The sequence below is a fragment of the Muscardinus avellanarius genome (genome assembly GCF_963383645.1).
Source record: "Muscardinus avellanarius genome assembly, chromosome: 12".
Classification (NCBI taxonomy): Eukaryota; Metazoa; Chordata; class Mammalia; order Rodentia; family Gliridae; genus Muscardinus; species Muscardinus avellanarius.
The window spans coordinates 102751339-102774591 of record NC_137798.1 but is presented as its reverse complement, the minus strand read 5'-3'; the positions used below and the strand labels follow the sequence as shown (position 1 = coordinate 102774591).

Genomic DNA, 23253 nt, shown 5'->3' with positions numbered 1-23253 from the left:
AGCGCTGGCCACCCTCCTTCTGAACAAGACGCTGTCCCTTTGCCCCCAAAGCATTTGGCACAGGCTGACTGGTCGTCAGGTTGCAGCTTCTTTTTTTCTTTTTGTTACTCTTTACATATGAGAGTGTCTTCAAAGGAATCATCAGGCCTGGGTCTGTGTGTGCTTTCCAGGCAAGCATTTCTTGGCTTGTCTGCTGGCTGCCTGGCAGGTATGTCTGTGGCTGTCGCCCCGATGGCTGGGGTTAGAGCCTGTGCCCTGGGGCATGTTAGTGGGGTGACCTTGTCACCTGAATGTTGCTCTGGGAAACCCTTTTGGTCCCCTTAACTTGGGATACTGGAGAGCTGGTTGCACATCAATCTCAATTGACATTTATAGAGTAAACCTAGGGCTTCTGAGCATTTAGTATCAGAAAATGGCAAAATACCAACATAGCAAGATTATTGAATTCTTACTAATCTGCTGACTTGCGGTCTTTTGCAAAAAGATTACAAATACTATCTCGTCTTTCTATTCTACTCAATTGTGGCGATTTATTTTAGGTCATTTGTGAATATATTTTTAAACTGAACTCTGTTTAGTTTAAGGACCAAAAGAATCGTCACCCAAACAAATCATCAGTGAATCGAGAGCCCCTGATTCGTCTAGGCATGTCAGGCACAATCTGATTTGGAAGGTTCTAGAGAGCCATCTCAGGACCCATTTTGTACCATGGAAGAGGGTTAAGAACCCATCTCCCAGGTCTTTGCAGCCGGCCCACCCAGGGGCTGTCTGGAGTGTCTCGCGGGACAGGAGCCAGAGCAGAACAGTGCGACAAGACGGGACGCTGAGGCTCAGCGACCACTGACAGTTACCTGATTGTGAAAACGTCTCGTGCTGAAACCTGCGGAACTTACCAAAGACGTGGAATCCCAAGGTGCAGGTGTAGGTGGCCCATTCGATGTCTCGTGTAGTTTCCACACTTACGACTTGCTTGCATGCGGAGGGGACCCCTGGAGAAAGCAGACAGTCTGGAGAATCTAACCCAGGGGCCCCAACTTCGCCAGGCAAGCCCGAGCCCTCAGGACCATGCCCAGAAGAGCGGGGGGGCCCCAGCCCCACCCATGGGGCTGTGTGCAGGGCCTGTCCTGGACCTGAGCCCCAGCCCCGTTTCAGTGAGGGCTCCCTGTTTCTTTCATCTCCTTCTCTGAGCCTGTCCCCACAATCTGGGCTCGTCTGTGACTGGCCTCCGGGCCCTCTGCTGCCCAGTGTCCTCACTGGAGGCCCTCCACTCGGGGGAGGGGCTGCCCAGTCCTCCCCCGACACACACGTGGCCCTCTGCCCATGGGCTCCAAGTCAGAAGTGGACGTCTGAGACCAGTCCCACCCAGAGCTGAAAGCCTGCTGTCGACTCCACTGCTCCTCGAAGGAGCTGCTGCTACTGGGGGAGGGGACTGCGTCTGAGAAGGGTCTAGAGCCCGGCCATTCCACCCTACACCACCCTGCTTCTGCAGGCAGGACCTGGGGAGGAGGAGAAGGTAGAGCAGGTGGCCACCTCCCCACGGAGGGAGGCCCAGTCCCGGCAGTGCTGGGCTCCCCACCATTGCTCTCAGCCCCCGGCAGGGCATCTGAGCCCAACTCCGTCATCTGTAAGGGGATGAGGCCGAAAGTGCTGTGGACCAGGACAAACGCAGGTGGTGATGTTGGATTCTCCGGTAACTCCCTGTGGCTGGGCCGGGCTTTCTCATGCCCCTGACTCCCAGAGCAGCCTCCGTGGGTGCAGAGGGATCGGTGCATGGCACGCAGCACATGCTCAGTCAGTGCCAGTCACTCACCCGCCCTGTCCCTAGGTCCCACTTGGGCAGAGATGGTCAGGAAGAGGCTGGGGACGACGCGGGTAGGGTGCCAGGGACTGTGCTCCACCTGGCAGGGCCTTCATGGTCTCTGTCTCCTTGGGTGACACCTTTACCAGGTCACCCTGGCTTTGACACTTCAGCCCTGGCCCCCGTCTCACATCTGCCCACCCCGGCCTGTCCCTGCGGGGCTCAGCTTCTCCTTGGGACAAACCCTGCATCTTCTCCATAGGGCCTGGGCAGCCTGAACCCCACATCTAAGCACTGGGGACAACCTCAGAGGCTGTGCAGCCGAAACCTTTTATTTAATTTTTGTTCTGTGTGTGTGTGTGTGTGTGTGTGTGTGTGTGTGTGTGTGTGGCACTGGGGATTGAACCCAGGGTTGCTCTACCTCTGAGCTATAGCCCCAGCCATATCTTATTTTATTTATTTTATTCTATTTATTTATTTATTTATTTATTTATTTATTTTTGGTGGTACTGGGGATGGAACCCATCTACCTCCGGGCTATACTCTCAGACATATTTTTATTTGGAAACAGGGTCTCTTAAGCCAGCGCGGCTGGCTTCGAACCTGCGCCATCCTCCTGTCTCCGCCTCCCAAGTGCGGGGATTACAAGCGTGCGCCATCATGCCCGGCCTCCTATTTTAGTTTTTATTTTGAAACAGGGGCTCACTAAGTTGCTGAGGGGTCTTACTAAGTTGTTGTGACTGGCCTTGAACCTGAGATCCTTCTGTCTCCCAAGTACTGGGATTATAGGCGTGTGCCACTACTCCCAGCTCCAACTCGCCTATCTTACAGAGGAGGAAACCGAGGCCCAGAGATGACACCAAGTGCCCAGTCCTACGGAGATCGGGTCTCAGGGTGAACGTCCCACGCGACCTGATCACAGGCTCCTCCCGGGCTGTTACTCACAGTAAAGGATTTCGTAGTCCCCGGAGTTGGACACCAGGTACTGTGAGTCCGCAGACCAGTCCAGGTGGGTGATGAAGCTGGAGTGCCCCTGGGGGAGGAGATGCTGCATGAGGCCTGGGGGTCGCACGACCCCGACTAGCACCGCGCCGGCCCTGCCGTGCGCATGCGGGCTGGAGACAGCACCTACCGAGCACTTGCCCACCCGCGCGTACTTCCGGCCGCTCTCGCTGACCCCGTAGATGTAGATGCAGTTGTCGTGAGAGCCGATCGCAAGGAAATTCCCATCTGCGGAAACGGATGCGACACACGCAGGCGTTAAACACGTTTACTCATTACAAGGGACGGTACTAGCCGCCAATATAGATTTAGACAAAATAGCGAGACTCTGGTTTCAAGGAGAAAATTTTGCTTGTCTTTTGGGGGAGGGTACCAGGGATCGACTCTGGGGCATTCTACCTGAGCCGCACCCTAGCCCTATTTTATAACAGGGTCTCCCTAAATTGCTTGGACTGGCCTTGAACCTGTGATCCTCCTGTCTCAGCCTCCTAAGGTACTAGGATTACAGGTGTGTGCCACCATGCTCAGCAAAACACTGCTTTTGAATGAGTCCTAAACCAGTTCTGAAGCTGTATTTTGAAAAATACGCACCGGAATGGATTAAAGTCTGGTAACAACGTACAAACTCCCTTTTGTAAACTTTAAGTACAGTTTCGTAAGCTCTATGGAGGCCTTGTGGCCTCCCTGTGGCAGCCCCACAGGTCCCTCTGCAGCCACAGCTCTCCCGCTCCGCCTGGGCCCTCCTCCTGGGGGCCACCCTGTGGTCTTCATTGCCAGGGATCCTGGTCCCTGGGAGCTCCAAGCAGTCAGGCAGGGATCCTCCTACTGAGACACAAAGGTGCTCACTGGCAAGAGCAGACCCGGCCTTGTGGCTGGGGAGCATGGCGGTGCGGGGTAGATGGACGCAGCAGGCTTGGGGGGGCTAGTGTGGGCGGGGCTGGCCCTTCCTGAGCAGAGGCAGAGGAAGGATACTGAAGTAAGGCCAGTAGTGGCAACCCGGAGCCAGGCAGAGGCCGGGATGGAGGGGGGTGCACTGGGGCCTCTCCACCCGAGCAGGGCCTACAGATGAGTCCCTACTCTAGCTGAACGTCAGCTCCGTCCTCCAGAGCACAAATTGGCAAGCACTAATTACTGGCACACCAGCCCCACACTGCATTAAGGCCTTCGCCCACCCCTGCCCCCTGACCGCTTCTTACACAGAGGGATCCTGCGGGAAGCAGTGGGGCCTGGGGCCTGGCATCTTAGAAAGTCTTGGCCTAGGCCAGGTCAAACAGGGAGTGCTGGAAAGCCTGAGGCTGCTCAGGCAAACCAGGAACCCTGAAAGAATGGGAGAAGCTGGAAACTGGCCCCACGCTGCTGCTGCTGGAGAAGACTGGGGTGCTGGGGAACTCACTGTCCCTCCACTCTGACTGACCTGCTCTGACAGACCCTAACTGCTCAGTGTTATTTGTGTGTGTGTGTGTGTGTGTGTGTGTGTGTGGCACTGGGGATGGAACCCAGGAACATTCTATCTCCGAGCTACACCCCCAGTCCTATTTTTTATTCTTTTATTTTGAAACAGGGTCTCACTGAGTTGCAGAGGGCCTCATTAAGTAGTAGCTGAGGCTGACCACCAACCTTGATCCTCCTGTCTCAGCCTCCCAAATGCTGGGATTACAACACGCCCAGCTCGCTCACAGTGCTTTTAATGATAACTATAATGTCTGTAAGTCAACATGTGCTGAGTGCCTGTCGAGGCCAAGTGCTAGTCTAAGCTCTCCGGGTATTCACTTATTTAATCCTCCCGGCCTCCACACGAGGCAGGCGTTATCAACCCCATTTTTCAGGAGTGGGAACTAGCAATGCTGAGCTGGCACAGCCACTTGCCCACGGCCACACAGGCTTCCGGAGGCTGGCCCCGGAGCCCGGGCGGTCTGGGCGAGGGCCTGAGCAGCTCATCACTAAGTTCCAAGGTTCCTGGGACGCAGCGCGGGGTAGCGGGCAGCCGTAAGTCTGGCTCCTGGAGGTCAGGCTGGTGGGCTCTGCACTTAGAGGCCAGGTGGTCTCAAAGAGCTCCCCTCCCATTGGTCCCCGCTACAGTGACAAGGCCTCTTTCCTGACAGAACCATCTGGTATTTAACAAACAAGTTAGAGGTCATCAGTTCACCCTTTCTCTTTCTTTTTTTCAGTACTGGGTATTGAATGCAGGGGATTCCTGCCTCCGAACCACACACCCCCAGCCTTATTTTCTATTTTTTATATTGAATCAGGATCTCACTAAGTTACTGTAAGCTGCTGGCCTTGAACCTGAGATTATCCTGTCTGCATCTCCCAAATACAGAATTACAGGTGTGCACCACCATGCCCAGACATAACCAGTTAATTCTTTAAGTAAAAAAGTCAGAGTATCATCTTTTCCTTTAAAAGTCAACTTCGAGGTATAATTCACAAGCTTTAAAGTCTACATACTGTAGTTACACATCTCAGAGTTTTAACAACTATACCTGTGTGCTTACCACCCCCATCTTTATTCTTTAAGATGAAGGAAGAAGAGGATTAACAATGCCCCTTGCAATCCACTTCTACCTCTAGCGGTCACAGTTCCAATCGGCAGTCTTGGGGTAGCAGTTTAAGCTCGCTGCTGGTCACTCCCCACGAGGGACTCGCAGCCCAGGAGCCTTGGTCTTCCTGCACCAGCTCTGTTGCCCTCCACCTCCAGACACTCAGTGCCACCTCATTTCTTGTGATGGTGGCTGTGAATGTGTGGCGGCCTCTAGAGATGGAGGCAGAAGCCGGAGGGTCCCTGTGTGAGAGGCGATGCCCTCAGGATGGGTGTCCCTGTTATCCCCTGCTCAGAAGCCCCCCAGCACTCAAGACCTCTCCCGGTGATCCGCACTTTCCACCACAGCTGCCCAGGAAGGTGGCGGAAAACGCGGCTCCGAGGTCAAGTTTAGACTGGCTCTTTCCCCACACTCACTCCTAATTATGGAGTGGAGGAATAGCCTCCACTTGTCATGGCCTGACTCGCTGAGTTTTCTTTCTTTTTTTTTCTTTTTTGCTACACTGGGGATTGAACCCAAGGGTATTCTGTCTCCAAGCTACACCCCTAGCCCGATTTTTTATGCTTTATTTTGAAACGGCATGTCACTAAGTGGTAGAGGGCCTAAGTAACAGAGGCTGGCCACAAACCTGTGATCCTCCTGTCTCAGCCCTCCAAGTACTGGGATTACAATTGTGCAGCAACATGCCTGGCTTTTCCAGCTGTGTTTTAACAAACTCTCCAGCCCTGTTTTTTTTATTCTTTATTTCTTAAACAGAGTCTCACTAAATTGCAGAGGGCCTCACTAAGTAGTTGAGGTTGGCCACGAACCTGTGATCCTCTTGTCTCAGCCTCCCAAGTACTGGGATTACAAGTACAAGTGTGTACCACCACGCCCAGCGACTCACTGATTTTTCTGTTATGGGGTGTGTCAGCTTTCTGTTGCTGGGACAAGATGCCTGAGATAAAAAACTTAAAAGCAGGAAGAAATTATTTGGGTCCGTGGTTGCGTGGCCTTGTGGCTCTGGGCTGTGGGAGGCAGCTCATCACAGTGGCGATTGCATGTTGAAGCAAGCCACTCACCTCCTGGCATCCAGGAAGCAGAGAGAGGGGAAGAAGCCTGGGTCCCACGGTCCCCTCAAGGGTGCACCCCTTGTGACCCAACCCCTTCCACCAGGCCCACCTCCTAAAGGTTCCACCACTTTCAAGAGCCCCTTCACTGGGGCCCAGGCCTTTGACACATGGGCCTTTGGGGGCCAGTTAATATCCAAATTATAACAGGCAGCGAGACGGTGATAGGCACCAGTGGAAACCAGGCCTGGAATTTTGAATTCGTATCTTTTCTGGGGCTAACTGTACGTGGTCTGATCCCATGGCAGGATGCTGGCAGCAGTGAGCCGCAGCTCTGCTCAGCCCCTAGACCCCAGCAGGAAACAACCAGCTTTCCACAGCACTCGGCAGGGAGTAGCACTGCTAAGCTGGGCTGTTTTGTAGGCTATGTACAAAAATTTTAAGCTGGGCGTGGTGGTGCACGCTTGTAATCCCCACACTTGGGAGGCAGAGACAGGAGGATCACGCAGGTTCAAAGCCAGCCATGTTGGCTTAAGAGACCCTGTTTCAAAATATAAAATAGGTCTGGGAGTGTAGCCCGGAGGTAGAAGGGCTTCCAGGAACCCCAGTACCACACACACAAAAAAAATTTAGACTTAGAATGTTTTCAAGTCATGATAGGCTTATTAGGACATAACCCCATCTATCATAAGCCAAATATCTGCCCAATAGATAACAAGAAAGCAGGGTAAGTCATTAGAGGCTGAGGCTGGATACCGCCCAGGCATACCTACTTCTGGGGGCTTCTCTCCTGTCCCCAGCCTCTCCCGGCCATACTTCTCAGCACTCTCAAGGACTATGGAATTCCTAAACATACTCCACTGAAACAGGCTGGCATTTGGTCCAAAATGAACGCTGGCTGGAGAATCATGGGATCAGCTCCAGTCACCGGGAGGGGAGGCAACAGCTGGTGTGTTCAGCCTGCCTGTCCCAACCAGGTCTGGGGCTGGGGACTTCTGCACAGATCTCACCACTAGTCTCCTGTTGAGATGGGACATGGGCTGAGCAACTGAGCCTGTGCACGGGGCCTGTGCATTTGCCTCCCCAGAGCCGGGGGCAGGGACAGGTGGCCTCTAGGCTAGGAGATGGCGTGCATGCAGGCACAGCGTGAACGTCTAGGGCTGTGTACCCTCCTGTCACATCAGCATTGGGGCTTGGGATGAGGCCACTGCATCTGCCCAGCCAGCAGCCCAGGGTGCGGGGCAGGTGACAGGGGCTGGATTGCAGCAGGTCTTAGACCCAGGCAGAAGAGGTGGGCTTGATGCTGGGAGAGACACATGTGAGCGCTAGACTCAGATTATAGCAGCAAAACCAGAAGATGCTCCCATCAAACAAGGATGAGGATGAGGTCACAGGCAGGCATGCGTGGACACGAGGATGAGGTCACAGACAGGCATGCGTGGACACGAGGATGAGGTCACAGGCAGGCATGCGTGGACACGAGGATGAGGTCACAGGCAGGCATGCGTGGACACGAGGATGAGGTCACAGACAGGCATGCGTGGACACGAGGATGAGGTCACAGGCAGGCATGCGTGGACACGAGGATGAGGTCACAGGCAGGCATACGTGGACACGAGGATGAGGTCACAGGCAGGCATGCGTGGACACGAGGATGAGGTCACAGGCAGGCATGCGTGGACACGAGGATGAGGTCACAGGCAGGCATGTGTGGACACGAGCAGCGGCCGCGGCCTGTTCTGATCTCGTTCACCTGCACATTACAGCTTTAGCCCAGTTTCAGTGGTTTGAAACTAGAACAGGCAGGCTGAGCACGTGTGGCCCACCTAACGCACACGAAATTATCTATCTTCCTCTTTCTGTTCTTCAAACAATATGACATTTTAATTCAAGTGGAACTCCCTTGTGTCCAATCATAAAGTACCCTGTAAGGCTCCTGAGGTCAAGTATGGGAACTGTCACGACTACACTTCTCTACCTAATGACCGCACGAGGGGCTGACAGCCAACATCCAGTCTACTACTATCCAAAAAGAATCCACACGACAGTGGCTTATTAGTGTAGGGCCATCATAGGTAAAATACCTCATAAATGAAAAACTACTGCTAAAATGTACTGAAATGGATCGTAGATGGACATTTTTTCAGTTCGTGGTTCTCGGGGTGTCAGAGCCGCCCATCCACTCTGGGTGATTCTCAATACACTGGGGGCCTACCTGCTGTCGTCCCAGTTCTGCTCCTGTATTTCTGGGGCTGTCCTTCTGAGCCTCCTTCTTCAGCCAAAGGTGAGACACAGACTAACAACTGAGCCCTGACCTCCCTACAGCCCTCAGAGGATGAAAAAATTATTGTTGGGATTTCGTTCTCAATTCTGCCGCTGGAGTTCCCACTGGTTTACTTTGTGGACGAGGTAGCTTCTCAGCCTCCAGGCCCCTGCACACCCAACATCAGCCTAGAAGAGGACCTGCGAGGTGGCGTCCCTCCCGCGTCCCGGGGCAGCGCCACCTGCGACGAGCTCTTCCACCACCAGTCGGCACGATACCCAGAACTTTCCAGAAAGAGTCCTTGCAATTTAAGGACGGCTTCTTTTCTCAGCATATCACAGCTTAGGGGGCTTCCTGGGGGACGGGCTCCGGGTCTAAGCCGGGATTTTGGCACTTGATTCCTGGAATGGGGCTGGTGGCCAGCGCCAGAGCTCCCCCAGACCCCACTCAGCCTGTGGCTGTGCTCGGAGGGCCGGAAGGCAGCGTTACCAGAGAGAGCTCTCTGGTCTCCAGGGCTGCTCATCAGCGTAACTAAGGAGAAATGGACACATGGTTCCAAAGGTCTGCTCGTGAAGCAGGAGCTGCTCCTAGGAAGCCAGGTTATAGACGGAACACAGCTCAAAAGAAGAAAACAGCGACGTGCACCTAAGAGCAGGCAGCGCGCCGGCTGGTGTCAGCAGGAGGGGGCGCAGCGCGGCAGACGCCATGAGAAGGGGGTCAAGTTGTGCCAGCTCCTTCTCGTTAGGGAGAAAGGGGATCCTCCTGTCTCAGCCTTACAAGTACTGGGATTATAGGCGTGCGCCACCACACCCAGCCACGTTCAGGCCAAGGAAAGAGCTCATGAAGAGATGCTGTCTGTAGGGTTCTCTGGAGAACATGGCCCCCCATGATGTGAAGATGACACTGTCAATCAGCTGGTAAGACAAAAGGTTTCTATGGGGCAGAAGCAGCTCAGAGTTACTCGGTCAGTATTTCCTAAGACCCAAACTGCCATTCTCAAGACTGTTAACACAGCCAAGTGTCCCGCATGTCAAGAAAAATAATATCCTAACATATAATCACAGTGAAAAGGCTTAGAAGCAGTGAACTGCCCAGAAGCCATGAGCATTTCTAGCACCTGTGCTGTGAAGTAGGAGCATGTGGAGAAATGGCTCAGATAGGTCTGAGGCAAGGCATGTGTAAGATGAAGCCAGGCATGTGGCGCACACACTTGTAACCCCGGCATTCGGGAGGCTGAGACAGGAGGATCACAATTCGCAGACAGCCTTGGGTACTTAGTGAGGCCCTCTGCAACTCAGTGAGATCCTGTTTCAAAATAAACAATAAAAAATAGGACTAGGGGTACAGCTCGGAGGTAGAATGCCCCAGGTTCCACTTCCCATACTGCCAAAAAAGAAAGAAAGGAAAAGAAAGAAAGAAAGAAAGAAAGAAAGAAAGAAAGGTATAAGATGACCAGAGAACAAGTACCGACAGCCACCAAGGTCATGTCTAAAGGACTCAGGAACCACCTGAAGTAACTTCACTAGCCGGCGATGGATAAGTTGTTCTACCTCTTGTAAGTCTCATGGTCTGAAACAACAGAGACGCTTCAGTTCATAAAGGCACCCATACTGCCACCTCTGCCTGGTCATTGTTAGAGATCACAGAGGAACAACTCTTCAGCGTGGAAACTGGAAAATAAAAGTGGGAGAAATCAAGCACTTATCTTGACTTCCCCATTTGAACTCTGCTACTAGGAAAGGGAAGTTTCTGAATGGAACCATTAAGACTAATAAAGGGAGGAAAAAAGCTAAAGTTTGAAAATCAATACTTTGTAACCCCTTATGGATACAGATCCTGGCCATGGGTAACACTAATATCACAGAAGGAGACAAACCCATTATATGCCTCCCGTAGGAAAAACACACTGATATGCATAGCATATTACAGGGCGCACACTTGTAATCCCAGTACTTAGGAGTACTTAGAAGGCTGAGACAGGAGGATCACAGGTTCGCAGCCGGCCTCAGCAACTTAGTGAGGCTCTCCACAATTTGGGAAGACCATGTTGCAAAATAAAATATAAATAAAGTAGGAGTGGGGGTATAGCTCTGAGATAGAATATCTCTGGGTTCCATCCCTAATACCACAAAAGAAAGAGTGGAGAAAGGAAGGAAGGAAGGAAGGAAGGAAGGAAGGAAGGAAGGAAGGAAGACAAGCTTATGCATTAGGTCAACCAATTGCCGTATGTGGCCTTTTCCTGGACCCTGATTTACAGAAATTGAGAGAGAGAGTTGACTAGACGTTTGACGGCCGTCGGATATACGATGACATTACGGCACTCCCGCTAATGTGGCATGTGGAGGCCAAGGGCTCTACTGGCCTGCGGTTGCCTCTGTGCTTGGGGCCCGTGTGTTCCTGGTGGATGGAGGCTTGTGTGTGCACAGGGAGGCAGGAGAGGACCCTGTCCTCTGCCACACGGGGCTGCACAGGTGCACACAGCAGATGAAAGCCAGGGTGTACTAGGTTCAGATAACCTGAACTTTGAATGTACTCTCCCACCACACACAGGCCCCCCAGCAGAGAACAGAGGCCTGACCAGCTGCCGGTGTTTGAGTGCAACCTCTGTCCAGTCATCCATCCAAAATGCATGAGGCCAGACTGGAAAGAGCTGGAAAGTGACCTCAATGCCACAGTACACATGGCTGGGTAGTGTGGCGCGTCGCTCTCAACAACTGACAGGACAATTAGGAAATCAGGATACTGGTGACTCGAGCATCGCCATCGACCGACTCCTCCTAGCCGACTTACAGAGAATACACTTCCCAAGTCTGCAGAGCCCCCTCCTCCAGGGAAGCAGACCCTTCTCCAGAACAGACCATATGTGGGCCGTAAACACATCTCAGTACGTGTCTGCGCTCTCTGGTCACAACGGGGTTAAATTAGAAATCAGCAACAGAAAGAAATATGGAAATCCCCAAATACGAGGAAGTTAAATAACACACTGTTAAATAATCCACAGGTCAAAGAAGAAAACACCAGGGAAATTAGGAAATATTTTTGAACTGACCAAACATAACATCCCGTGACAAAATCCATGGGACGTGGCTCAAGCATTGGCTAAGGAGACATTCATAGCTTTAACTCTATACCAGAAAAGAAAGTTGTCCAGTAAATATCCCAAGCTTCCACCCTTAGGAACTAATGAAAAATAACAAACTAAACACACATCAGCAGAAGAAAGAGAATAATAAAGACCAGGACTGAAAAGAAAAAGAAAACAGGAAAATAATAGAAGAAAAACCCACAACGCCAGAGGCTGGTTCTCTGAGGTTGTCAAAAGGGCAGTCCTGAGTAGCTGGGGCTGCAGGCATGCGCTACCACACCTGGCAAGAGGAGGCTTTTAAAGCTAGAAGTTGACAAGCTGGTCCTAAAGTTTGTGGAACATATTATTTATGTTAAGGAACTGAAATAGCCAATATATTTTTAGAAAGTAATAAAGTTGGAGGAGTTACTCAATTTCAAAATGGACTCTAAAGTCATAGTACTGGCACAAGACAGACATAGGTGAGGGGACAGAGCTATCTGAAAGCAAGTCCTTACATGTATGATCAGCTGGTCTTGATACAAGTGTCCAGACAGTTCAATAGGCAACAGGTTGTATTTTCAAAAAACGGTGTGGGAGCAACTGGACATCTATGTACAGGTCAAACACACTCTCACTTTACCATACGTGAGAATTACTCAAAACAGTTCACAGACCTAAACGGAGGGCCAAGTCAATAGCCCTTCTGAAAGGAAGTGTGGGAGAAATCCGCATCATCTTGAGTATGATCCATAAAAGAACAAATTTATAAACTGGACTTCATCAAAACTAAACACTTTTGTCCTTCAGAAAACACAATTAAGGGCATGATGGCATACACCTGTAATCCTAGTGCTTGCGAGGCCGAGACAGGAGGATTGTAGGTTCAAGGTCAGCCTCTGTACCTTAGTGAGACCCTGTTTCAAAACAGAAAAGTCAAATCAGAGCGGGGGTATAGTTCAAAGGTAAAATTTCCCCTGGGTCAACCTCCAGTTAAAAAAAGGGGGGAAAAAAGACTTCATTAAGAAAATGAAAGAGAAGGCTGGAGGTGTAGCTCAGTGATGGAGCATGTGTGAACCAATTCTTAGTACTACCACCACCAGGGGAAAAAAGGCAAACATTGGGAAAATATTTTTGAATCATGTATCAGGTTGAAAAATATTACATACAGAACAAAGAGCTCTTGCAGCAAAAAATCTAGCTGGAAATCTGTAAAATATCTGAATAGAGCTGGGCATGGTGATGTATACCTAGAATCCAAGAATCCAAGTACTTGGGAGGGAGGCTGAGACAGGAGGATCACAGGTCCGAGGACAGCCTCAGCAACTTAGCATGGCCCTGAGCAACTTAGTGAGACCTTGTTTTTTTTTTTTTTTTTTTTTTTTTTTTTTTTTTTTTTTGGTGGTACTGGGGTTCCTGGAAGCCCTTCTACCTCCGGGCTACACTCCCAGACCTATTTTATATTTTTGAAACAGGGTCTCTTACGCCAGCACGGCTGGCTTCGAACCTGCGCGATCCTCCTGTCTCCGCCTCCCAAGCGCGGGGATTACACGCGTGCGCCACCACGCCCAGCGAGACCTTGTTTTGAAATAAAACATAAAATAGGGCTGGGGGTGTAGATCAGAGGTGGAACCCCCCCGGGCTCAACCCCCAGTGCCACACCCACAGAAAGAGCTGGAATAGAACTTCCACCAGAGAAGATCTACGCATGATGAACAGGCGGACGGAGACACGCCCGGCACCAACAGTCATTAGGGAAATGCCAATTAAAAGCACGAGACACGTCACCCCCCTCCTGGGGCTGTGGTAAGAGAGTAACAGGTGTGGTGAGGACGTGGACACAGAGAACGCACACACTGCTGTGGGCTGCAGATCGGTACGGCCACTTTGGAAAACAGTCTGGCAGTTCCATCATGTGATAAACATAAGTTTACCATACCACCCACCGAGTCTCCTCCTACGAGAGCTATAAGAAGGATGGAACCATATGTCTGCAAAAAGTATAGATCTGCGCACGGTCACGGTGGTGTTAAATAGTCAAAACCTAGAAACAATCCAATGTCCGTTCACTGATAAACAGCAGGTGGCATATCTGTAAAATGCAATGCTCTACATCAGTTAAAAGAAATTAACTATGGACACACACACACACACACACACACACACACACACACGAGCAGAGATTACTCTCACAGACATTATCCTAAGGGAAGGAAGCCCAGACACTGTATGATTCCACCTCAACGTTGTGCCCATAGAGGCAATTTCTATGGTAAGCAGATCAGTGGTTCTCTTGAACTGGGGTTGTGGATGGAGATGAACGGCTAGTGGGCACACAGAGAGCTTTTTGGGGGATGAAAAGGTGTTTTTTTGGGGGGATACTAAGGATTGAACTTAGGGCATTCTACCTCTGAGCTACACCTCCAGCCCTATTTTATTGTTTTAAATTCTGAAACAGGGTCTCACTAAGATGTCGAGGCTGGCTTCTAACCTGTGACCCTCCTGTCTTAGCCTCCCAAGTACTACAGGTGTCTTAGCCTCCCGAGTATTACAGGTGTGTGCCACCACGCCTGGCTGGAAAGGTTTTAAAACTGGATTGTGGCAATGGTTTCATAACACTACAAATTTATTAAGAATCATTGAATTGTACATTTATGATGAATTTATGATGAATAAGTACGTAAATTATAACTCCTCAATAAAGCTATTAAAATGGTCCTCATCTTTTTGAGATGTATACAACCACAGTAACAGATACAAACCACGGGGTGTGGTTTGAATGATGGGTGCAGGGAGGAGGCCTGAGAGTGGCCTCACTGATCCTGCTGACGCCGGGTGGTGGGTCCGGGGGGCTCGTTATGCTATTCTCTTGGCTATGTTTAAAGTTTTTGACAATAAAAAGATAAAAAGCCCACAGGCTGGGGATCCAAAGAAGTGAGCAGAGCCCCTGAATCTCAAGTGCACGCAGGTACACCTTGCACTTCAAACCCCGCTCCTGGGAAAGCTGTGCCTGTCTCTTTAAGGACATTACACAGGTGGCCCAATCTGCTGGACTCTCAGTTCTGACCTGGTGAGTATCGCATCACAGACAGCTGCTCGTTTCCATCCGTGTGCACGGCGACCAAGTCTTTCGTCTCTGTGTCAAACACAAGCCACCTGCCATAAACAGGAGAAAGAGCAAGGCAAGCTGTTTAGTGACCAAACAAAATGGAGACATTAGTGACTATTCATCAGAAAGGCTAGATAAACGCTCTGGGTTTGTTTAACAAGAAAGCTTGCTCCCAGCTTTTCTCTAAAAAGGATTTCCTTTATCAAGCGTTTCTGAAAGAAAGGAAGAGCACTCTGACCACCGTTCGGAGCTGTTCAGTTCCCAGCACTGTGGTTTCTCCATCACTTATACAAGCAGGAGAGGAAGCCCAGGGCGGGAAGATGGCTGACACCTGAGGCCTGGGCCGGTGGTCGGAGCAGCCGAGGCCCTGCACAAGCTCACCCAGAGCTCCGGCTGAGGCAGGCAGTGATGCTGTGGACCTGGAGAGGCTAGCGAGTGGCCAACAGGGGGGCCAAAGGACAGAGTGCGGGGCCAGGGAGAGAGGAGGAGAGGAGAGGAGAGGAGAGGAGAGGAGAGGGGAGGGGAGGGGAGGGGAGGGGAGGGGAGGAGAGGAGAGGAGAGGAGAGGAGAGGAGAGGAGAGGAGAGGAGAGAGGAGGAGAAGAGAGAAGAGAAGAGGAGAGGAGAGGAGAGGAGAGGAGAGGAGAGGAGAGGAGAGGCGAGGCGAGCCGGGCCTCAACTCTGACCTCTCTGGGTGGGTTTCCACATGCCTCAGGGGGATTCGAGTCGGGTTCTCCTTGCAGGCAGAGTGCCAAATTATGATGGGAACTGCGGTGCTTGGTATCTTCCGAGGAGCACACAGCTCACGGCAGTTTGCTCCAAGTTGGGGTGACCTAACTCTCAGTCAGTGGGACCCTGGTGTCTCTGGGGATGAAGAGGAATGGGGGATCCCTGCTGCTGCGGTGCAGACCCGGACGGTGCAGTCCATCCACCCATCTGCAGAAGGAGAGGCCTTGACGTCCTGCCTTCTACTCGGGCACCAGGCACCACCCTCGCAGGAATTCCCGAACGTGGCTGCTGCGCCCCGGCTTGTATTTCCTGCATTTGAACAACCACTGGCCCTTCACGTGCTAGTTAACCTGAGTGGGGGGGTAACAGGCAGACCGGGCTGAGCAGACTTGCCTCTAACAAGCCCTTGCGAATGGAGCGCCTCAGGAGCAGCCGGCTCGGCACCGGCCGCTCGGGGGCCAGACACGGATGTGGGACTGGGTTGCAGGTGCCATCTCTGACTCCTGGGACACTGTCATCACCAGGTTTGCGCACGGTCAGCAGGAAGGTGATGGCGACGTCTGACAGCTGCCCACTGGCCAGCCCTCCAAGGGGGTACACACTTCAAAGCTTCAGCTGTCTTAAAGCAAGACAAGCTGTGGGGTGTGTGTGTGTGTGTGTGTGTGTGTGTGTGTGTGTGTACGCGCGTGTGTGGATGTGACTATGCAAACACCTTCTTGAAGAATGCTTTCGGGTACCTGGAGTGTGACTCTTTTTGCATGTGTGTGGTACTGGGGCTTGAACTCGGGTTATTCGCTTCCAAGTTACACACCCAGCCCTTTTTATTTTGAAACAAGGTCCCATTAAGTTGCTGAGGGCCTTGCTAAGTTGCTGAGGATGCCCTTGAGCCTGCAATTCTTCTTTCTCAGCCTCTCAAGTACTGAGATTATGGGGGTGCACCGCCATGCTTAGAGCTGGAGTCCAGCTCTTGAGACATTACTGTTTCTCATAAACTCTGCGGTCGCAGCAATGGCGTCTAAGTGGTACACTTTTTAGAGAAAAGATGGGTGGAAATAACCCAAAGCATTGGAACAAGTCTATGGTAAATGAATATAAGCTCATGGTAAGAGAATATAAGACTGTGGTAAATGAATGTGAGACTGTGCTAAGTGAATATAATATTATGATAAACGTGTGTCTGTGGTCGGTGAACAGAACCTCAGCCAGGCTTCACGTTTCACGTTTCACTGAACATGGTCATGCCTGGCCCGACAGTATTAAGTGGGTAATTCCAGAACTAAACGGTCCCTGTGTTTCGAGGTGTGCGCCTTCTGAGGGCACCATCTGCCTCGCTTCATCGCACCAGGAAGGGTCTGTGTCGCCTCCGGCCGTCCCAGCGGGGCGGGGGAGCCATCTGAGCGGATGTTTATTTATTTTTTATTTATTTATTTTGGTGGTACTGGGGTTCCTGGAAGCCCTTCTACCTCCGGGCTACACTCCCAGACCTATTTTTTTTTTTTTTACATTTTTATTTGGAAACAGGGTCTCCTAAGCCAGCGCGCACGGCTGGCTTCGAACCTGCGCGATCCTCCTGTCTCTGCCTCCCAAGCGCGGGGATTACAAGCGTGTGCCACCACGCCCGGCTGAGTGGATGTTTAAAGAGGGGCATGGTCACGGGACTTTTTGTTATAACTGTTCCAATTTTTCATTAGTTATTATGGGCAATCTCTTCCTGTGCCTAACTTATAATGGTGGGTCACGCCTCAAACCCCAGTACTTGGGAGGCTGAGACCGTAAAATTGCAGGTTGGGAGCTACTCTGCAATTTAGTGAGACCTGTTTTATTTTTATTTTTATTTATTTGTGTGTGTGTGTGGTACTGGGGATGGAAGCCAGGTGCTTTCTAGCTCTGGGCTACACTCCCAGACCTCTTTTGTATTTTATTGGGAAACAGGGTCTCAGTAAGTTACCGAGAGCCTCACTAAGTAGCTGAGACTGGCTTCAAACTTGTGCGATCCTCCTGTCTCAGCCTCCTAAGCCCTGGGGATTACAAGCGTGCACCACCACGCCCGGCATGAGACCCTGTTTTAAAAATAAAAAATAAAAAGGTCTGGGGTGTGGCTCAGAGGTAGAATGTTCCTGGGTTAAGTCTCCAGTACTCCAAACAGCAAAACCAAAGCTTTCTCCTAGGCGTACACACACAGGAAAAAGCATGCCGTATTTAGGGCCGAGTGCTACCGCGGCTTTGGGCCTCTGTGGGGCTCTTGGAACGAAGCCCCCAAGGACCAGGGGCAGCTGTGCTGTGCAGACAGCATGGAGGAACAACCAGAGCTGTGTTTGTTGTTGTGTAGTGATGGGGATGGAACCCAGGACTGCGCCCATGCTAGCAACACCCTCAGCCCTCGAAGGCACAAAACTTTGTCAGGGATAATAAGGATGCGCTGTCAGCCGCCAGGCGACCTGAGCAGACACTGTCGTCAGTGCAGCACAGCTGGGCAGGCGACACTGCCGTCACTTATAGAAAAAGAAGCAAACTCAGAGCATTTACTGGCGGGCTCAAACACATGCAGGCTCCTGCAGCGGCAAAGCTGGGGTGTGAATGCGGGCCTGCTTCCTGGCACCTGGGGGCACATGGGAGGTGGCGGCAGCTGGATCTGAACCTCGGCACTTCTAAAATTTGAAAAGAACAGCTAGAAAAAGCAGTTTTAAATGCTCAGGGCTTTGGAATGCGTTTTCACCCAATTCCAAAATGGAGGCTCCTCCCAGGCTCCAGAGGAGACCTTGTGGAGGCTCCACGGAGCCTCTGAAATTGGAGGCAGATGTGGGTGGGCCCCGGGGGACTTGGGGAAGGAGTGCCTTTAGAGGACAGAGGACCCATAGCTTTCCAAAGATGTCCTCCAGGTTCAAAATGAGAAGGACTACTTCTTAAGTTTTTACTTATTACTATGTTTTTAGTACTGGGGATTCAACCCAGGGGCATCGTAATGCTAAGCTATACCCCAGCCCTTTTAAAACTGCTTTATTCTGGAGGGTCTCTCTAAGTTGCTAAGGCTAGCCTCTAACTTTCAATCCTCCTGTCTCGGCCTCCCATGAACTGGGGTTGCAGGTGTGTACCATCACACGTGGTAAGTTTTGACTTAAGTCTCGGAAGTCATCGGAAGCTAAGAAGACGCAGTGAACCTGCCCCGCGCCTGCCCTGGGGGGACACACACAGGGAGCTCTCATCCACAGCTCTGAATGCACAGGCTGCGCTGGCGTCCACTTACCTCCCAGTTAGTGTCCCAACAGCAACCACAGACCCTGAAGGATGAAAACCAGAAGACTGAGCTGGATCCTAGAACATTTTAAAGGAAGTGTGAATTGATGGCCAGATACAACACCGAGCATAACACACACCGCACGCCCCTGCCTCCTAGGCTGCACCTGAGACGTCTCTCCTCTCCAGAGGGAAATGTCCCCCACTGGGATACATGGCACATTTCGATACTATCACGTTTTTATCTCCCGAAATTTTCTTTTTGTCTCGTGTCTGTTCATATTTACAGTAATCAGATGCAAGGCAAGCAGGTGATGTTCTTTCCCCAGGCGTGGTCTGTCAGCCTCGCCCCGGGCCGCCCCGGTGCTGAGTGGTCAGCACCTCAAACACAACTCCATCTGCCTGGAGCTCCGGCCCCTGAGCACCGCAAGGGGGGGGCGTGGAGATGGCAGACACGGGAGGCTACCGCGTCATCTAAACGCACGAGAGGCCACAAGAAGCCAGCTGCGGGTTCTATCATCGGTGCCTTCTCATAGAAGCAGCTGTCTCCAGGCTCGGGTCACGGACAGCCAAACAGAACGCATGCTCCCTTGAAGTTCTGACATTCACGAAACACTTTTTTTGGTGGTACTAGGGATGGAACCTAGAGGTTTTTACCTCCAAGCTACACCCACAGCCCTTTTTAAATTTTGTTTTATTCTGTGGTATTGGGGGTTGAACCCAGGGGCATTCTACCACTGAGCTACACGCCAACCCGATTTTTTATTCTTTATTTTGAAACAAGGACTCACTAATTTGCGAAGGGCCTCACTAAATAGCTGAGGCTGGCTGTGAACCTGGGATCCTCCTGTCTCAGCCTCCTAAAAGCTGGGATTACAAGTGTGCACCTCCACGCCCGGCTCCCTATTTTATTTTTTATATTCCAACAGGGTTTGCTAGGTAGCTGAGAGTCTCACTACATTGCTGTGGCTGTCCTTGATCCTGTAATTCTCCTCGTCTCAGCCTCCCAAGTACTCCCAAGTACGGGCATGTGCCACCACCTGGCTCATAAAGGACTTCTGTGGCCATAATTAAGCTGAGCTCCATAGCAATTTGGAGATGAGGACACGGGGCCTGAGAGGTTATGTTTCTGTTCACAGTCACAGGGCTGGTAGCAAAGGAGCCGGGACTTACTGCAGGTCTCTGGCCCCACCCTATGTCAGGCTGAGTGGCAAACAGCCTGGCGAAGGGGTACGAGACATAGTGACTGTCACTGCTTCCAGACGGCTGCCACCGCGGCCCTCCTGGCCACCCCGCAGCAGCAGTGCCGGCCCTCGGGCTCTCCCACCTCTGTGCTCAGCCGGCTGCCAGTGACCGGCACCCTCCTCTGAAAGCAGAAGGAAGGAGAGCCGCCACAGGACCCGGTGCCTGGGAAACGCCAGTGGGCGATGACTGGGCTCCGCAATGGCTGTTTCTTAAATGGGGCTGCACATGTCGCTAAGGGCTGGAGCGACACGGGCTGTGTCTCGGATTCAGTGCAGGCGGATGCTGAGGACAGGGTCTGGGTGCGGCCAAGAGCTGTGGAAGGCACTGGCTCTCCTTGTAACTGAGCAAATTAGCTAACTTAGTTCTAAGCCTTTGTTCCCTGAATAGTAAAATCAGAGAAAAAAAAAAAACAAAACAAAACCCTTCAAGCCTCAAGGCAGCTGCCAGGACTGCTGCTACCTGCACTCAGTTTGTGTGTGTAGCCTGCAGACAGCCAGTGCTGAGAATCTACGCCCGCCTAGACGCAGGAAAAGGCGCTTCCATACTCCGAAGCGCAATCTGCGCGCCTTTTGCAAAGTTCACAGAGCGGCTGGCGTTAAAACTCACGTGTGCTCTTTACCATCAAAATAAAAATGTAGAGATAAATTAAACCATATGTTTTCAGTGCAGCAGGTAAATTCTCATCCAAAAGTTAGACCATAAATAAAATGCAGCCCGTAACAGGTATTTCTCAGTACCCAAGCCAGTTATGAGACTGCACTCCGGAACTCCAGAGACCGACCTCCTGGGGAAGGACAATTCACCACTGAAAGCTCAACAAGTGAACTTCAGAACTATGCGGACGAGACCACTGCAGAAATACGAAAAGCAATACAGTTCTAGAGGTAATCGAATCACTCGCGTTGGCTTTAGGACAATTTCTATCACTGTTAATTTCATGCAAAAAATAAATAAGCACGTCCCAGATGAATTTCTGCAGGAGAAACAGAAATGTAACGTGTGTATTTACCTCTATGACTTTGTCCCAGACGGGCCGATGACCAACGGCGTCCCAGAGAGTGGCATGCTTGTCGTGCCCACAGGTCAAGAACTGGGGCTTGGAGGCGTGGATGGCCAGGCCCCAGAGCTCGTCCGTGTGGCCCTGCAGAGAGCCAAGGCGTGGGGCTGCAGGGACAGCCAGCCAGGCCCCCCGCCCTCCCATGGCCCCACTGGTCTCTGTTCCCAGCTAAAATCCTGAAAGTGACTGCAACTTTGACAGGAGGATGGTCATCTTAGTGCCAGATGGAAAGACCACCTCCTGTGCCTGCGCTGACCCCCATTTAATGCAGAGCGAGTGGGCGGGCCGCTGAGCTGGACCGTACCTGAGTGATGGGTGCAAAGTCCCCCGACAGGGTGCCCTGCAGGACAAAGTTCCTCGTGGTGCCTATCAAGATGGCGCCGCCCTTCCCCTCAGCCACCGTTCGTATGGGGCCAAACTGTTCGGGAATCTGCATCAGAAAGTCACATGGAAAGGAAGATCTAAGATCACATACATAAGCATGTGCGTATGTATAAAATATACACAAAGAGAGAGCAGGGGAGTTGGATAACACTGCAAGGTGAGTGAATGACCGAACCCACAAGTCTTCTTCTTATCATTATTTCTGTGTGTGGTACTGGGGATGGGACCCAGGGGCATGCTAACTCTGAGCTACATCCTCGGTCGTATTTCTTATTCTTTATTTTGAAACAGGGTCTCATTAAGTTGCGGAGGGCCTCGCTAATTAGCTGAGGCTGGCCGTGAACCTATAATCCTCCTGTCTCAGCCTCCCAAGTACTGAGATTACGAGTGTGGGCTACCACACCTGGTTTTTATTATTGTTTTGAAACAGGGTTTCCTTAGGTTGAGAGTCTATTTGCTGAGGGTGTCCTCAAGCCTGTGATCCTCCTGTCTCAGCATCCTTACAAGTATGCACCACCATGCTTGGTGGTACTGGGGATGGAACCTAGGGGCATCCTACCTCCGAGCTACACCCCTAGTCCTATTTTTTTTTTATTCTTTATTTTGAAACAAGGTCTAAGTTGCAGAAGGCCTCACTAAGTAGCCTCAGCGGATCTTCCTGTCTCAGCCTCCCAAATGCTGGGAAAACAAGGGTGTGCCACCATGCCCAGCTTAACTTTGTAAACTATAAACATTTAATTTTGTTTGTGGGGGGGGTACTAAGGATTGAATCCAGGGGCATTCTGTCTCTGAGCTACATTCCCGGCCCTATTTTATTTTTTATTTTGGGACAGGGTCTCACCAAGTTGCTCAGGCTGGCTTTGAACCTGAGAGCCTCCTGTCTCAGCCTCCCAAACATACAGGCATGCACCACCACACCCAGCTCATTCTGTAGATCTTATAAAAATCAGCAAGAGTAAAGTTTTTATTTTCTTTTTTTAAGGGATATGACTGGGTAGTCTACTTTTTACTTGTTATGACTCCTGACGCAATAGTAGATAATATTTGGAAAATAAAGAATATTCAGCCTAAAAATTGGCGTTAGTTTAAATGGTAACTCCTTTGGCTCTAAAAGCCATTGCTCGTGTTGATAAACATAAGGAGCAGCCCATCCATTAAGAAAAGGAATCCCAAGGCGTGCTGGCTATGAAGAGTCTGGACGCTGGCGCGGCGGCCGGCACTCTTTCCGGGCCTGGCCGGGGGAAGCCGTCTGCTCACACGTGTTCTCTGTCTGCAGTGCAGTTTATTAGCACAGACGTGAGAAACGGTGAGGCCGATCCACAATGAGGAGGAGTCAAAGACGCCGACACGTGGCGAGTAACACCCAGGATGTCAGGTCGAGTCGTGGCGCTTTCTTTGCCATTATAATTAAATATAGGAACGTCCGTGACCAGCAATACATGGATCGACTCTTAACAAAGAAAAGTTGCTACAACTGAGATCGCCATGAAAGGGGAAGTGACGGCTAGCGCTCACATGAAGGCCTTCCTTGGTTATTTTTTAATTTTTTTAAATTTTTGGTACAGGGGATTTATTTATGGAACCCAAGTGGGCAGTCTACCTCCGAGTTCTACCCCTAGCGCTTTTTATTTTGAAACAGGGTCTCACTAAGTTTCCAAGGGCCTCACTAAATGGTTGCAGCTGGCCTCCAACCTGCAGTCCTCCTGTCTCAGCTTCCCATTTACGGCATTATAGGCGTGCGCCACCATGCCTAGAGGCCTTAAGAGAATCAAATTTTTACA

The 23253-nt window shown here is 51.2% G+C and overlaps 1 protein-coding gene across 9 annotated transcripts in view; it reads right to left on the bottom strand.

Moving 5' to 3' along the window:
• Window positions 1–23253, bottom strand: part of EML1 (EMAP like 1) — a gene marked incomplete at both ends in the record, with an annotated part of 196303 nt that overhangs the window by 2359 nt on the left and 170691 nt on the right. For 8 of the 9 annotated variants that reach the window (XM_080707633.1, XM_080707626.1, XM_080707627.1 and 5 more), the window contains 7 exons: window positions 894–989; window positions 2744–2831; window positions 2931–3028; window positions 14784–14872; window positions 18797–18864; window positions 21041–21172; window positions 21393–21518. In XM_080707633.1, the coding sequence (XP_080563759.1) occupies window positions 894–989; window positions 2744–2831; window positions 2931–3028; window positions 14784–14872; window positions 18797–18864; window positions 21041–21172; window positions 21393–21518 (697 nt within the window). The remainder of the gene's footprint in view (window positions 1–893; window positions 990–2743; window positions 2832–2930; window positions 3029–14783; window positions 14873–18796; window positions 18865–21040; window positions 21173–21392; window positions 21519–23253) is intronic. The other variant, XM_080707632.1, reaches the window with a different exon arrangement.